Source organism: Sceloporus occidentalis, unplaced genomic scaffold, assembly GCF_023333645.1.
Source record: "Sceloporus occidentalis isolate IW3139 unplaced genomic scaffold, rSceOcc1.0.p SCAF_87, whole genome shotgun sequence".
In the NCBI taxonomy this organism is placed as follows: Eukaryota; Metazoa; Chordata; class Lepidosauria; order Squamata; family Phrynosomatidae; genus Sceloporus; species Sceloporus occidentalis.
The window spans coordinates 341,750-359,668 of NW_028317067.1; the positions used below are offsets into that span (position 1 = coordinate 341,750).

Below are 17,919 nucleotides of genomic sequence, written 5' to 3' on the forward strand. Positions count from 1 at the left end.
TGTATACATCCTCTAAACATCTTCTTTAGACCACTGAATAACGTGGATGTCATGTATTGCATCATTAATACAATGACATCATCTCCAAGAAAGGACTGTCACTAAATATTCTCCTGAATTTCTGATAGGATGCTGATTAACAAGCCGTATTACGACATGCTCTGTGCTATTGAAAAGCGAGTATTTGTCTAGTATTTGTTCCTTATTACTCGGGCTGAAAACTGGGTAACCCTAGAGAAAGAGATGTCCATTAAAGAGCCCAACGGCTGATTAAGGTTTGAGTCTTTACTGGAAAAACGGCCAACTAGCTGGGCCGAATGGGTTTGATCTGCCATGAAATGCTACTGATGTACTTCATTTCATTAAAGGCTATGTTTTAACCCCTTCGACAGACAATTATCATTCTCTGATTTGTCTGGTACTCCTAGTCCAGGCCTCCTCCCCGACACAGAAACCGTGTTTTAATTTGTGTTAATAAATACATTATTCTTAATTTGTTGCGTAAATAGCTCTCAATCGGTCGCAAAAACGCATGTAAACCCTAGCCACGCCTCTAACCACACCCCCTAAAACAAAAGTGTCCCTTTTTGACCGGATTTAGTAAATTTATAGATCTACACATAAACGCTCGAGGCGACGCCGTCTTTGAAGTCATTTTGTGTCTTTGCCGCGACTTACGATTTTCTTTCCTTTTTTCTTCCAGGAGATCTTTCTTTGTTTGGGTCATTTTATATATTTCCTGTTGCCTGGATATTTCTCTAGGAGCAGCTGAAGGTAAATGATTTGCTTGTTTAACAGTTAAAGTAAGCAATGTGTAGCCATTTGGGGATTACAGTTTAACTATTCATAACAATCAGCGGTTTGTATGAAATAATAGATCGTAGAATGGGTGACTACACTTCAGAACCCTTAAATCAATCTATTTTATAGAAACAATTTGTGTCTGCGGCCGTCTGGGAAAGAACTTCTAAACCGAGATAGGCCCCAGCTGCTGCAGCTGTGATCAGGAACTCCCATCTGGAGGATGATGGGAATTGTCCCCAACAGCTGGATACCGAGCGTAGCTTGTCTGTCCTCGTAATACAATAAACTCAGCTTCAAAACCCCACTGAGAGGTGTGCGTGGAGGTTAGAAATTCACATGTCCTCTTCCTACGCTTTAACCCGTGGGCAATGTGGACATCTGACCAAGGTCCCAAAGAGTCAGTCGAGCTTCTAGGTGGAACGGATTAGTTACTTTGACGTTTTTTACATTTTTGGGTGATGTTACAGATAAGGCTGGTCCACTTCTAGATTGTTTTGACCACAGCTCAAAAATGTCCTGAAATCTGCCCCAACCATGGCTGCTGGTTTCGAGCCTTTGGCCAGACGTTGTCTAACCCCTTTCTGTCTCTGTTTTTAGATGTGGACATTCTTCAGAAGCTGGGTCTCATGGGAAACAAGACGGATACCCGACCAGTCCCGCATGGGGTCATACCATACAAATCGGGAGTTATTTTGACACAGCGAGCACGCGTCGAAGCGCCGATTCATTCCGTCATCCCCCGGAGCTTAGGAACGGATCTCACCTTGGTGCTGAGTCTCTGCTCCCACCGCATTAACAATGCTTTTCTGTTTGCCGTCAAAAGCAAAAAGAAAAAACTCGAACTCGGGATACAGTTCATCCCGGGTAAAATTATAGTCTACGTGGGTCACAAACAGTCTGTATATTTTGATTACAATATCCACGATGGCCAGTGGCACAATATGGCCGTTGATATTCAAGGCCAAAAGGTGACTCTATATACTTCTTGTGGGAAGCAAAGAGTAAATGCCAGTTTGCATATTAAGAAAGATGACACGTTGGATTCTGATGGGCTTTTCCTGCTGGGGAAAATGAACCAACACTCGATACAATTTGAAGGTGCTATTTGTCAATTTGATATTTATCCTCCCGCCAAGGCAGCTCATAATTACTGTAAATATCTGAAAAAGCAGTGCAGGCAAGCGGACACGTACCGGCCGAATCTGCCCCCTCTGATTCCACTGATCCCCAAAGAAACCAGTTTGCCTCTCGGTGCTGAGATGTTATTAAGATATACGAGTAACCTCACCACCATTGTGCCTCAGACAGAGCTTCCTAAAACGAGCTTAACAACGAGATCAAAGGGAGCAACTCTCGTGAAGTCCCCTTCCGTGAAATCTGCTACCAAAGCACCTGCGTCGCACACCTTAACGTCTCAAGCCCCTCGAAAATCTGACACTCAGCTGTCTTCCAGTGTCTCGACAAGGACAGCCACGGTGGCTCTCAGGATATCTCCTACTCAGTCAGGTTCTTTACAAGGTGGAAAGCTGGCCACAAACAAGCAGGGTCAGTCTCCAAGTCAAAACAACACTAAGAAGAAGCCAGAGAAAGACACCCAAAAATCTGTCCACCCAAAAACCACCGCTAGGCCGCCTAGGACCTCTGCTGCTTCCAAACAAATTATTAAAGGTATCACGGGGAGTACCAAGAATTTCAATGTTACCACGCCAAAGCAAGCAGCGGAGAAAAGAACTGGTGCCCCGAACGTTAAGAATCAAACACTTGTAAACTGGAAGGTCGAGACAACCACCTCTGGTTTTTACACCAAACCCGGATCTGGGACCATTACTTCATCCACCACCCTTTTCTCACCCGATTTTTTGGTTACTCATGACTATCAGTGGCTGGATCCTACCGCGTTTCCGCATTTGATGGGACCCCCTGGACCCAAAGGGGATCTGGGTAGCCCAGTAAGTAAAAAAAAACAGTTTACTTCTCCCATTAATATTTTCCTAAACTTGAGTTTTGTGCATGGTTAAAGTATGTGGATAGAACGTAACTTTGCTGTATTATGACAGGCATTAGGATTAGTGGAACTGCCAGCTGCCATATTATAATTTAATGGAAATGTGAAATTTTAGGGTGAGAAAAGCTTTTGGAGGACTTGTGTCTTTCCCAACTTCTGACATCATACCCAGGACCAGTTTTCCGGGCTTTCATGATGGCTGATTGTTAAATCTCACGATAGTGATTGTTACGTTTATAGGTTTAAGGGATACTTTAACCTTAAACGTAACAATCCACTGAAATAATCAGAATGCCCTGCCCTTGGCTTTTTTGATGTGTGTATTTCCAGTCTTTCCCAATATAAGTGGAGCAACCTTTTTGCTTTTGTAGCAGACTACAGAGCTCGAAGTGCTATGGACCATTGGTTTATACCAGCGATGTCGATATAAAAGACACGCTTGTGCCGTCTGCAATAAAAGCAAACTGGATTCTCCTGCGGCTCATCTTTTTTTTATGGCTGTTGAAAATAGAATCTTTTAAATATCTGTACGTTCTTATCCTAATCCCAGCCCCAAAATATAGCATCTAAACATTAATGACTGATAATGAAGTTTGTTTGGATTTCCTACATATGCCTACACTTTCTCAATCAACAAGCTATTTGTGGAACTCTTTACAAAACCGAACGGGATAAGCGTGATTCTAGGGGTTTGGCCGCGCCGTCAGCCTGTCGGCAGTGCTTACAAACAGAGCTGACGTGCGATGTGCCAGGCAGCGTTGCGCGAGTTATACCAGCTGCTCGTGGGTGACCGCCAGCTGTTCTACGGATCTCTTCTATGTCCTCCTGCGTTCCAACGTGCGGCAAGAGGAGTAGCGTTAGCCTTTCCAAGCTCGGATCAGTTGGAAGCTGAGCGATTTCAACATTTCTCCGTAAATAACCCGTCCAACATCTCTGATGTTCTATAGCTCCTACTTACTAGTGCGAGCGAGACCTTACATGCTTTGGGGTTTATTCACTACTTGAGTACACAAGGTTGGGAGGAACATCTAGTCAAGCCGGGAAGCTCAGATGTATCTCTTTGATGAAAGGGTGTCTATTTTAAACTCCATTGCTAGTTGACCTCTAGAGCCATTGGAGGCTACATCCATACAAAGTCCTGCTTTGTACGATGAGTTATGGGGTCCACGCTACCTGGAAATCCTGAGACTGTCTAGCTCCGATTTAACATTTATATTACATAGCGTAGCTTTGTTTAACATCTCCACTGGGAAAACCGTTTGTCTTCTGCCATGAACATGTAACATTTAGAGTAGAGCGTTCTGCCGCACTCTGGAAGAGTGAATGAGTCAGACACTCATTACTGGCAGTCACTTCTGGTGAGGTCACTGCTAATTTCCTCTTGATCTGGAGCAAGGAATCACTTTTTTTCTTTTTTTTTTTTTTTGTGAATTGTTCAGCTGCGAACATTAATTCCAGGGAAATCCCTAATTCCTGCTACTCTCCCTGGATCCGACCAAAACACCAGGACTGCCTCTTTATTAACGTTTAATTAAACGGCGGCACCGGAATTTCTTTCCTTGATTGGAGAGGCAGTCGTACCAAGTATTCTAGGCTAGCTTCTGTTATATATTACCACGGGCTATACTAGGATTTGTGATATTTTCCAGATGGATCTCGTTTTGGGAAAGAAGATAAATTCCCTTCTTTTCTTTTTTTGCCCTGCCCTCGAGCCGAAATATACTGATAATCAAAATTATCTATAGGTTTTCCTTAATATTTTGAATAGTTTTCAACATGACTTATGCATATTTCTGCTCTTTCTCCTAACAACTAGATATTACGTTAGGGCAGTGGGGTAATTTAAAGGGAAACCGCATACATTCTACAAATATCAAGTATGTGTATGGATTTATTCATACTTTGGAAGTGTACCAAACAATTAAAACCATACTGCTGTTTTTAACCAGCTGGGGGAAGCTATTTCCTGATGCGCATGCCTTTTCTTACTGTGGCTTCTGTACAGAATATACTCAGGAACTCATATGTGCAAAGAAAATTGCTTCCCCCAGCATATGGAAGAGGCACACATGGGATTTCAAAGGTCATAGATGTTACATACATTATATAAATTATTTATATTTATGAATTCTATGAATTCATATATAGGTGTGTGATATCTGCTATAGAGTCGCTCAAATTGTTCCTTACCTCTTTAAAATAAGAAAGTTTTCTATTTCTTTTCTCTATGGAATAAATGTCTGCACCATTTACTATATATTAACATTTTTTATGTTTTTCTTTAGCTTTATTTTACTTCTACTTCCTGCGCCACAAAGGAAAAACCATAGAGATGAACAACAGGGACAACTCTATGGTTTTGTCATACATAAAACAATGCTGTTTAGTGGCATTCATCTCTCTATGGATGCTTGACGCTATGTAGAAATAATAAGGATTTATGTTACGAGGTGATAGCCCCCCAAGAACATGATTTCAGTATCGCAGATATATCAGGTATGAACAAGGCCTTCCCGTAGTTTGAGAAGTTCATTCAGACAGTAGATGTTGTTCCTTCAAAATCCTCCTGTGTTTTGTAGCCTTGGCATTTCATATCAGTCCCATTGATACGATAATAAGATATTTTTATTTTTTTTTTATCCCCAGCTGAACACCATTCATATCGCATAGCTCAGAGTTAGGGTTATTCGCCGATTGCTCTCCGGTAAACCCAACCGGCTGAAGCCAGTGAATCCTATAACCTTCAGTCCAGCTGTTTTGGGGTTACATGTTCCACCATTAACTGGGGATGTTGAGTCCAGCAGCACTTGAGGGCTGTAGACCTTATGAACCCTGACAAGGGTCACCAATGGTCAACGTGTCTTCATCGCTTGGAGTTGTCCTCAGACGCTACTAATACTGATTATTGGGCATGAGGTAGGGTAGGAAAACTGGATTATTTGGATTAAAATTGGATTATGAGACTTGTAGTCTTTACAGCTGGATGGGAAGAGGTTGCCAAAACTTATTGTAGTCCAGGTACATCTGAAGAGGACAGATTGCGTGTTGATTCCTTTTGAGCGTTAGAACGGGCCCAAGATCTATGGAAGGATAGAGGGACATTAGCAAACAATGACACTTGGGAATTATTCAATAATTTTTTTGGGATCCTCTTCTGTAATTGAGTGAGATATTCCTCCTTATGGAGCTCTATAAGGAAGATGGGACCCCAATGTCTGGGTATCTGCTTCTCCCGTATTACCATAACATGATGGTAGCTCTAATATCCTGGCTGCCAGAACGCAATGTAGTTTCCCGTGACGGTTAAAGAATGGTAGCTACATATGTTTTTATTACATGTACCCATGTGCACGTTTATGAAAGCCATATCTTCATCCTGTATATTAAGATATGCAAGCTGTTTAATGGAGCCATCTTTCCAATAATGTTGCGCCCTCCCCGTGCCAGATGTTCCGTGTTGCAGTCCATATGGGGTACCAAATATTCTGGGGGGTTTTTTTGCAGAAAGTTACGCATGCATACGATCTTTTCTAGTCTCCTTTACAGCGTCTCGAAGGGGAAAAGTTTACAGAAAGATATACAAACCCTTTTCCCTCCCAAAATTTGATTTAGAAGCCCTCTAAGGAACAGGAAGTTGGCAAACGCTTCTTGTTAATCAAACAGAGCCAGGATTTATCGAACGCTATCATAGCTACGCAAATTATAGTCTCCATACAGACGACAAAGTTAACCTTTTCAGTGCCTCGCACATTCGGGATTTTTTGGGGCTGGTTTGGGGAAGGTTTTTCCTGGGGTGCGTATTTCTTTGCAGACATAAACAATTGATTTTAAATATGTACTTCTTATGCCAACGAGTGTATAAAATATGCTATTATTATAGGATTTTCATAATTATTCCTTCCCAGTAAGTAGCTCCTCCCCTTTGGTGGTAGCTGATTGGTCCTGGTATTCTTAGAATGAGGTATAGGATGTAATAAATGGCTACTCTGTCATCAAATTATTTTATATGAAACTATTTAAATACCTGGGGGCTTTCTAAATGAGCTGCCCCTGAGAGTCTTGGAATATTAACCCGTTAAAACCCATCATTAACATTCTATGTAGTGACTAATGCATTAACCAATTATTCTGATATCAGTCTTCATGGAAATCTTGACTTGTCATTATTTAAAGATACACTTAATTGAGTCACCTGCATTCAAGCAGGGATATCAACCATAACATACTAAGAGCAAAAGCACCAAGAATTCATGGTATAGTTATGTAGCGTCCATGTTTTTAGCCAAGTAACTCTAAAACGATTACAATGATTGAAGGAAAAAAACCCAGTTAATAGGTTGTTTAGATAAACACCGTTAATAATAATGGTACCTTTTTAATAATGCCGTCTAGCTCTCAGGATCACGGCTTTCCTTTACAGTTTTCCTGGTCCAAGGCAAGGCGGGGAATTATCTGATCTGTCCGTCAAGTTTTTATTTCTTAAAGTTAAGCAACTACCGTTTTGGGAACTTTTCAGGTTGGCTGCAGATATTGTCCAAATACAGTGTTACCATCTCCTCCTTAATAACCCATCAACTTCATCTCTAGAAACAGAGACTTTACACGAGGAGGGTATTGTGCTTTCTTTGCCCCTTCTAGGGCCCAGGTTTCTTTGCGCCCTCAAGGGGGCAGTCATCACAAACCTCACAGGGGTTCTATTATAGGGCACTGGAGTTGGGCTGTGAGGTACATTGATGCATGATGGCTTTTATTGCCCGTTTGCATTAAGAATACAGTCTATCGATGTACTTGGACACAGTTGGACCAGGTCCCCAAAGACTCAACTTTCACTTGGAGGAGGTGGACTTTATCTTTTTGCCATCACTCCTCTTTAAGACCAGGTGGGCCCCTTTTCTTTGGGGTTCCTAGAAAATCTTATCCTCCTTAAGGCTTTGGCCTGGGTGGGAATGGAGGGGCTCCATGGCTCCATGTGGCTCGAGCAGTTTCAGAAGAGGTCCCTACCGTACTTGGTGTTCCTTCACACCATGAAGAGCGAGATTCCTTGGGCTTCTAGAAAAAAAATTCTATTGATATTTTTAAAACATTGTAGATCACAGGGTTAGGAAATTGACCTCCTTGATTTACAGTGATACGTGACGGTACTATTAGACGTTTACCACCATCTCCTGTACATAAAATACTGTAGACGTATTACTCGTCCCAGTAACATCTTAGAAGGGACGGGGTCAGGAGACTACAGAATTTAGAGTAATTAATCACAGGAATCACACGTTTAGAATGTTTCCGTAAAAATATATATATATTTAAAGAGATTCTCATTGATGACTAAGTGGTCATAGTAGAGGACAGGTGTTCATGCAGATCATGAAGTCATGTCATATAGTTACAGGAAGAAGGTGTTTATCATCCTTCGAGAGGAAGGGTCTCTTAAGAAAAGACAATACGCATGAGACAAGCTGGAGTGTACGAGGGGTGAAGGGATTGAGAAAGCCCAGACCCTGCATTGGTGGGAGTATTAAACTAGGAAGATTAGAGATAAGGCGAGGAGTAGAGGAAAGTCGGAAAGAATTTTGTAGAACAAATGAGTATGTCCCTTTAATAACGGTTTCTGTAGTATCTGTACATGATGCATAACCCCGCAATATCCCTGTTTTGGGGAAGATAGTCCCACTTTTCCCAACTAACGTCTTTCTGTTTAGTTTCTGGGTATAACAGTAAAAATGTGCTTATACGTTTAATTACGTTAACAAAATGCCGCCTTCTTCCAAATACAATACTTGGTCACATCACAGCTGCTAACCGGTAACAATGTCTCATAAATAGTTTTGGTAATTTTCCATCCCAGTCGTGCCTTTTAAGAAAACCCAAAGTGTCCCTCTGGCTCTATGAAATGTTGGAAGTTAAGATTATGCTCCATACGAGCGGAAGACCCAAAAAATGGCTTCTTCCCATAACCTTAAACTCTTTCATTTGACCTAAAGCAGCACATTCTATACTCACATTATCTTGGACACTTTTTCCTATTTTTAGAATTTTTTGTAGTTAAATAAGATCTTCTTCAGTTACATAATAAAAGCCTTCACCTTGAAACGTTCTATTCACTGTTAGACAATGTTCTTCACTTTCTGAGATGAAGTTGTATGTCTGGCATCACAAGTTAATGGTTTGGGTCGTGGTGGGATTTATTTTCTAAACCATGAGTTTGTTGGGGTCAAAGATTCAGGAGACAGTTCCTCTAGTGCACTAGCCTTTACAATTTGAAGGACAAATGCTGGAGAGCTTCTCTTTCAAGAAGAACGTCGCTAATCACCTTGGACTAATGAGTTAATCAATTTTCTCAAAAGATCAACCGTCACAATAAACTGCATTTTTAGCGCTACATAATAAAAATGTAATGGCTTAAGCATGCTCGTGTTATGTTACTAAATCATCCACACTAATGAATTATCATGAATGCTTAGACTTGTTATTTTACTTTACTCCTGACGCGTTCCCTGAGGGCTCTTTGGAGAGCCTGACAGTGGAAAGTAGCTTTTCCTGGTTCTTTGTCTTCAAAGAAATTCATGGCAAAAGCATTAAACTCATTGTAAATAAATCATCATAATCTGCGGTGCGTTGAATCACAAAATGATCTGTAATATTTGACTTTTACTATCTTTGCAGGGTCCTCCTGGTCCACCAGGTCTGCCTGGACCACCTGGGAAAAGAGGTCCAAGGGTACGTACCTTCTGATAAGCTTGTCTTTACCCCAATATGTCCATATGAATATATCGGCCTAGAATATGCTAGTATAAAACTCTGTGTTCCATGCATTATATAGAGACCTAATTGTATGATGTCCTCTACTGTCTTTGGAAACCATTATCCCTTTCCAGCTAAAGCTAAACTTTACAACATGCCTGAAGGCTTATAACCACTTTGCATGGGGACTGAAAGTTGGTAACCCCACTGAAGGTTGGTCTCACTCCTAGCTCCATCCTGGTGTCAGATTATGTTATTTTGCCAAATATCTGATGTTTTTAACCCATCACAACTTCCATGTTATGCCAACTTTGGTCTAGATGTATTACTTTGTTTTTTCAGTAATATGGAAGACAACTTGTTGGTAGAGAAAACAGGAGGTTGGGAAGAGGAGGTGGCATGGAGGTTATAGAAGGGAAGGGGTCAGGAGGAGGAAAGAAATGCAGAAAAGAGAAGGGGAAGTTGGTAGATAGAGGAGAAACAAAGGGAAGGAGTGATTTTAGAGATGGCAGATAAAAAGAAACTGCAAATTGGACAGATAAGATCAGGAGGTCGAAAAATGGAGGGGGAATAAAGGGCAAAGTAGTCAAGTGAATGTGAAAAGTAGAATAAAGAGAATAGGAGGAGAAAGGGCAAGAGGATGGAGGATAGGAGGTCAAGTACAAAAGGCAGAATCTCAAGTACAGAGATAATGCCCAGTATTAAAGTGCCCTGTGCAGAATACGGGCAAGTTTCAGCAAGGAGGTAGGCATAATGAACAGGTAAAATGGAGGAGGACATCATTGAGAAGAGGTAAGAAGGGGCAATATGCAGGAAAGAATGAAAAAACAAACTGGAAGGGACAGAGGACAGGAATTAAGGAAAAGGGCAGAACCAAAAAGTAGAATACTAAAAATCTTTGTAGAATGGGGGTATCGCTGTCGCTACCTATATCTAAATATTGTACTATCCTATCGATTTACCGACTCCTTTAATTCAGGATTGTAGATTTTTTCACAGTTTAAATGCGATCTTTTCAAAGAAACTTGGCAAAAGCGTTCTTGGATCAGGACGGAGTTTGGAAGGATTTCTCCGTATTCACGTCCAGTTTTTTTTTTTTTTAATTTACCCCCTATTTTCACCGCAGACATTTTATTAACCCTTTATATATTAGAAAGTTGAGAAGCAAGTGCAATGCATATTTGCTTCAGACCCATCCTAACTCTCAAATAGTTAAAGGGAAGGCCGTCCAGATACCCTAGGGGACTCCGAATGCATTTAATTTAGATGTTAAAGAGGAAAAGATTTACATTACGTGCAGATTAATGTACACAGAGGAAATGCAGTGGTTACTTTTGTTTGTCTTGTCATTTTTTTTCTTTCCTTAATTTGTTTCTACCCTAAGGACATCCTTATGTTTTTACGAGTCACGTTCAGTTTGCAAAGGGGGGAGAACCACACATTAAATAAAAAAAAAATACCCTATGTATGGTTTGGGACCCTAATAGATCAATTAAATAATATATTCATACATATGGAGGCTCATTCAAGATGGAAACCATACAAAATCAGCGTGACACGACATCTTGCCCCAACTGGACGCAGTAAGATACTTTGTCACATGAACGCTCCATTGCTACATTTCTCGATATCAGTTGTCTTGGTGGTTCTATTCTTGACTTCAGGTGGTGCATCCGTGATTTCCAACAATTCCCATGCAGCCAGATCAGGCATGGTTTATGGAGCACAACGTGGTTTCTAGTTCTACCACAACTGGAGTGTTACCTGTTGGCGTCCCCTGGTCCCCTTGGCAATTTTATGTTTTTAATATTTGGTATGCTGATAAAGTGAGATTTTGTTGCACTAGTAAATGTCCTTTCTTGGTTTTTAGGGTCCACCCGGTCCCCATGGTAATCCTGGTCCTCCTGGTCTTCCCGGGCCAAAGGTCAGTAACCTAATCTTCATGTGTTTATGTCTGATTGTCTTGATTTGCTCCCCTCTTTATATGGAATAAGGGTTTGACGCAACTATTGTGAGGCTTCAACCCATGATGCGGCTACATGGCTTTCAGATTGCTGGTGGAAACCATAAGAAATCAACGTATTTCCCCAACATCATGGTTTGTCTCTGCCCAGTTCTTATATGTAGTGTAAAGGATCTTTATGTACAGAATAAATAACATATGGATGTACTGAATGCACCTTTATATCCATATGGAGGAACAAGATTCGCTAATCCAGCCCCATTTGGTGTTGATAAAAAACATTATATCAGCTACAGTCAATGTCAAAATGGCGTCATGATTTGTGAATATAACTTGTCTCCGTTTAAACCATATGTTTTAATTGATTCAATCAGATATGTGAACAGATGTGTATATTACAAAAATATGGTCTTGACAGCATGTCTTGCCAGTGTATAGATCAAATTGACTTTAACAGGCAATCCGCTACAATTAGTAGGAAGTTGTGTATACGTTTAGTATTGAACTTAGCCGTCTCCAAGCTTCCAATGGAACCTAACTAATTACTTCGAGTTCTTGAGAGTTGTGCCTGAGATCACTTTAGTGAATGCTCAAGTTCATAGCAGGTTGATCTTTGGCCTGATGAAGGTCAACCTTGTGACCTCTGGACATGTCGAAGTACAATGACCCTTGTCTATGCTCTTGTGGTTCACATGGAGGTCACTGGTGCTGTCCCTTGGTGTATGGATCAAGACTATGCCTGGCAGCGTCCTCTTTCTATAAATCTCTTAAGTGTTAGATGAGGAGCCACGTGCGTCAGATTTTCCCCTCTCTTAGCGTCCCTCCTTTCTTTCCAATCATCCCAACCTTGATAGCACTCAGTCCCACAGCCAACTGGCAGTTATAAATTAGTGGTGTAGACATAACATGTCTACTTCAGGAATGGATCTGCGTGACAGAGGAGTGCTGGCGGCCAGCTTATCCTAGTATATCAGACAGCCGCAGAATGCAATATTACATAATGCACACCTGTGTTAAAGGTACAGCTGGGTATTCCCTAAAGTGATAGTAAAGCCAGCCCTCCACACCAACAGTCTGAACAACCAGGTTTGGGTATTATTCTGAAAAAGAACATCTGTGTTGATATTATCCCTGAGCATTCTGGGTCCCTCACTGAACCCCTGGAGGGCAGCCATTACTAACTGGTAGATATCCAGATATCATTGCACAAAAACTCTTCATATACAAGCCTGTAGCCAGAACATTCTCACAAGGAATGACTTTTAGAACGCTGAGAACGTCTCAACATGCGATGGTCAGAAGAAGTCGGGCGCTTGGAGTTGGAGCTCCAGGTCATCGCACATCCCGACCTCTTATGGGTCAGACGCGCATGTGTGGTGATATATTTTAGAACTCCAACAAATGGTCCGTCAGCGAGGCCACCATTGACGACCTAATAGATTCATCCTGTCCGCGGTATCACTAATTGCTTTGATCCAGAAAATCCTTTGTGACATCATGGACATTATTGTATATATTCTTGAATATCCTTATTTGCCAGAAAGCAGTCCAGCTTGTTCTTAAAGGTCTCCAACGCCTGTAGTCACCACCTCTATGGTCAGTGCATTCCAGAGCTTTCCAGCCCTTACTGTGAATGTCCTTCTGCGATGGCTTCTGGCTCACAGGGGACCATGAGGGCACTTTAATACTTATTGAGGATGGATTTAATACTTATTCAAGGCTAGACTTGGTGTGTGATGTGGAAAGGAGAGTGGAGCATCTTAATGATGGCCTCCTACCCATGGCCTTCCTTTTTTCCAGCCTGTGCCATGCCTGCCAAGCCTTTTAATCCCTCTGTTATTTTTAAAAAGATGCCGGACTTTGGATTTCCCTAAAAGTATTTCACGAGGACCTGGAGTTCATTATCCCCCCCCCCCGGTAATATCGGGTTTAATGTAACTCACCTCTTCTAGAAGCGAGACATATTGGGCAGGTGCCATCATGTGGTGCTGATATATATCGTGGCTGCCGCTTGCGTAGAGATTACCCATCAGAACTTGGCAGAGCCCATTGGGATTAATTGACAGATACGGAGCATCTGTGTCAAATCATCCCGCTAGATCACAGAACGCCAACGCACGTCCAAAAAAGCTAATTAACAAGCTCCCGGAGTATTTATGGATACTGGAAAGATTATGAGCTCACACTTACCAGAAAAATCACAAAAATACTCTCGGTTATCATCTGGATATTCAACAGACCCATCACTGTGACAAGTCAAGGGGAGACTCCCACTATAGTTTTGTTTTTTTTATACTGATTTTATTACTGGTTCCACTTGAATATTGTGTAATTTTTCTGATTTTCATGTAATATAAAGTTTTTGACAGCTGTATAGTCGCTGCGCTGTAGTTCGGTTATCTATAGCCCCGTCTGCTCCATAAACGTTGTGAGTCCTTATCTTTCTGGTTTGCGGTAGACGACAGAATGTCTTACGCACGCAGAAGGGACCCCCGTCTGCGGAGGGAAAGTTTCTTAGATAAGTGTGACCTCATTAGCTCTGCCATAAACCGTCAGCCTGTTGTGGTATTTGAGTATGGAATGTCACACAGATATTACGTGGCCGTCTGCAATGGCGTCGCGCAGATCTGCAGAAAAAAGGACGGTAAAACAACATGTCGCGAAACACACGCTTATATCATTGTACATATTTTATTTCCCTGTGGGGCTTTGTAAGGCTGGAATCACAAAAAAATGCAGAGAATATTTTTTCGATAATTCTCAGGATGTGTTGTGCCCATGCTATGTTTTACGTCTAGGCCAAAGCAGTCAAAACAAACCAAAGTAAAAAAGAAAATGCGATGTCGTATGACCTCACTCCTGCTTCGTCACAGGTCTTCTTTATAGAAAATATGCAGGGCGTTTGGCATATCCGGCCACTGGCTGCATGAGCATAAAAACGTAGCATGCGCCCGCGCATATCCAGCCGCTTATATGTCATTCGTGCGAAGACACTCCCACTTTATCACCATCGACCAATCACACTGCAGTTTCACGATTTAAACACCGATATCTTAGGAGACCAAAATCAACCTGCTAGTAATAGTGGGGCTTATTATTATTTATTATTTGTTCCCTTGCTGCCAAATACTATGCATTCTTCATTGAAATGGTCATCGGGTCACCCCCCCCCAATAAAAGGAACCATAAGAATGCAGCCAGGCCATTTAAATCCACTCCTAACCCTATGCGTGCCAGAGAGCAGATATATATGTTTAAAGGGACAGTAAAGCTCCGTAAACATCATCCCTTATTTAAATCAAAACCAGATTCGCAATATCTATGCGTTATTTTTCTTTTTAAATTATAATTTATATTTTTTTTCCATCTAAAAGTTGAGTTGCCGTTGAAACTCTGTATAGGAGCATGGCTGTACAAGTTTTTGGAAAGGCAGCAAGGGGTTAAATTTCAGAGAGCTTTGTCTTTTTATTTTTTTGATTTTTTTTGGGGAGAGTGCTCCTACCCCCAGCCAAAAAAAAAAATGTACAGATTTTCCATGCTGTATAGGAAGAAAGCCATATGCTCTTGTTGAGTTTTTTTGTTTTTTTTTTTTGCTTTTTAAAAAAAAAAACATTTAAGCGACAAAGTATTCCCAAATATGTACGTAGGACATAAATTGACCTATACGTTGTGCTAGCAGAACTTCAAGCGCTTATATAAACATTTTTTTTTACTTTTAAATTTGTTCAAGCATTTCCAAATCTAGTATGACCCCGAGACAGCATATGCGCTAGTAATTAATTTGCATAGAGAGCTGCGTAATTTAATATAATCAACAAATAATCCTGTTTTTTTGAACTATACATTTTCTTTGGAAGATTGAATAGAATTTTTGTTGGTATTTTTTTATTTTTTATTTATTTTTTACTACAATATGTACGCATTTTTAGTTCTATAAAGAAAGACGTTGCTACCACTTGGGCTCAGACAGGGTTAAACACCTGTAAATATGAAAATTCCAGTTGCAGAAATGTAAAGTTGCGTAATTTTTGTGTTTCTGCGATATCTGTATTTTATTTTTTTACACTCCCTGCTGCTCTTGCTGTGCATTGGGGTATTTAAAGAGACACTGCAGCTGTCACATACGCTTTAATGTATAAGAGAGCTCAGTGTCCCTTATACATTATTTCCCTTGCAAACATATGGAGGGATTCCGCTAAAACTGGTGCCCAATGCATATTAAAGTCATTAAAAAGTAAATTAATGTGCAGTTTGTGGAACTGGAGTGTAATTTTCTTTTAGGCTGTATACCCCCCCCCCCCCCCCCCGTCTTCCTGTGGGTCTCTCCAATCATTCTTTGTATGTTTTATGTACAGAGGCTGCAAGACCAGCTGACTGTAAGCAAGGGGGAAACCGGATACTTCCCAATTGGGGATATCCCAGCCCTTCACTTTTAGCTGACTGTTCTCTTTTTTTTTTTTTTTTTTTTATTCTTTCTTTTTTTTTTCAGGGTCAAAAAGGTGATCCCGGCCTTTCTCCAGGAAAAGCTCTGAATGGATTAAAGGTATTTCTACAAACCCATCAGAACCCGGAATCCTCCGCATTCTCATAATTCACCATCAGGTGTTTCATTCATTTAAGGGAATTGTACCTAATTTTGCCCCCATACGTATTTTTCTTGGGCTAAATTAATGATGACCTGTAGTCACGTGACACAAGAAAAGGGGATAGGTTGATAGACGTTGGCTCTGGCGCTACCTAATATTTCCATAATACCTGGAAGGTTTTTTTTCTAGAGTTACCATTTAATTGACTCCCTTGCCAAGCCAGGAAAGGACAGAGAAAGTATATTTATTAAGAGACGAACCCAATGGAGACCGGAGCATTAAAACAAACTTAACTGCATCGTTCTCCTCTGAAATTAATCATCGTTCTATCTTTTATTACAGGGTGACCCCGGTTTGGCTGGCCTGACTGGTCTTCCAGGGCCTATAGGCAGGAAGGTAAGTCCATTGTCTCGTCACATTCTATAGATAATATTTCATTTAGGATTATGGAAAACGTTCTACCCCAAGACATGGACGATTGTTCTCTTCTGAACACCAAAGCTGTTTTTAATGATAACTTCCAAGACCCTCTTTTCATCTTAGTTGGTTTTCTCCAAGTGGGCCCGGCACCATGGGTGTTCCAACTCTTTTGTCCAGCGGAAGGGTTAAATAGATCCCAGTCTGTAACTTTCCCGGAGAATACACTGAGCGATTCTTTGTAATAATGCTGAGTGGGGCATTTCCAGAGGAGGCTGTTTAGTGACGCAGACAATGAGGCCAGGGAGTAATTTAGTCATTCATTCCTTCCAGCTGCAAAAGAAACTAAGAGAGAGTTGAAGTTAAAGCAGCCGGCACCTTAGAAATATATGTTCTTCTGCATCCTTTGTGTTCTGGCTGCTGGGAGGTCCCTGCATCATGCTTCTCGTTGCCTTTTATTCTTTTTACAAGGGGGATTGCGGCTGTAGCTAGGAGAGATGTGGACACGCATTGTGCATGTTGCCCTGACCTGACACATAGGGCACACTGCCCTCATTTAGCCTTTGGCCGTTATATATAGTGGCCTTAAGTAAGTCGTTGATGGGACAATGGGAAGAAGGGCCGGGTCAGCATCTTTTTCAATGGTTGTACTTTCGGCAATTAAGGTCATCATCATCATCATCAGTTGTAGGTCACATGCAACTGGAGTGTTACAAGACGTTGGCCAGCAAGAGATGTTCTTGGAGGCACTGGTGAAAACGGGCCATCTTGCCCTCATCCGGTGTGTCAGCGCTAATAAAAAAAACCCATTAACGATACAATATTTATTATCTAGATGTCAAATAACTCATTGTAATTGGCAGTTTGGCTGCTTGGTTTGGACGCAGTATGCTTGGTACTTGCCAACCATGTCGTGGTATCCACTTATGGAAACTCCTGATGCATTATGCTGTTTTTCCATATCTCTGGGTTTACCTGTCTCCTCGGTCAGTGGCCACGATGAAGCTTGCCCTAAAATATCCTTTTTATTTAACAAGACACAAACACATAAACAAAATTCTCTTCCTACGCCTGCCAGGACCAGTCATTCTCTGCTTAATGGGAAGAATAACCCTGTAAATGTGTTATAAGTCAGTAAAATGGAAAGAGGAAAGTTGGGAGTCAAGGATGCCAAGGTGTAACGTATGAAAGAACCGTTTTTGAGCCTGATGGTGCTGGAACTTCCAATAAAATGTCAGAAGCTGCTATGGCTTAAGGATTCTTTCATAACTTTGGATGGACATGGAGCTAAAATGCTTGAAATTTGAATCCTCTGCTTTTTTATTGGAAAAATAGTCATTCCAGATGGTTCTTATCTACTGTCAAATAATGTGTTTTCAGGATAATCTAGAAACTGTTTATGT

General features: G+C 41.1%; 1 protein-coding gene across 1 annotated transcript in view; it reads left to right on the forward strand.

The window, feature by feature from the left end:
* LOC149284840 (uncharacterized) overlaps positions 1 to 17,919 on the forward strand; it is a 102,351-nt gene that overhangs the window by 2,894 nt on the left and 81,538 nt on the right. Inside the window, exons 2-6 of the mRNA XM_089496015.1 lie at positions 1,402 to 2,753; positions 9,473 to 9,526; positions 11,421 to 11,474; positions 16,003 to 16,056; positions 16,442 to 16,495. Of these exons, the coding sequence (XP_089352141.1) occupies positions 1,402 to 2,753; positions 9,473 to 9,526; positions 11,421 to 11,474; positions 16,003 to 16,056; positions 16,442 to 16,495 (1,568 nt within the window). The remainder of the gene's footprint in view (positions 1 to 1,401; positions 2,754 to 9,472; positions 9,527 to 11,420; positions 11,475 to 16,002; positions 16,057 to 16,441; positions 16,496 to 17,919) is intronic.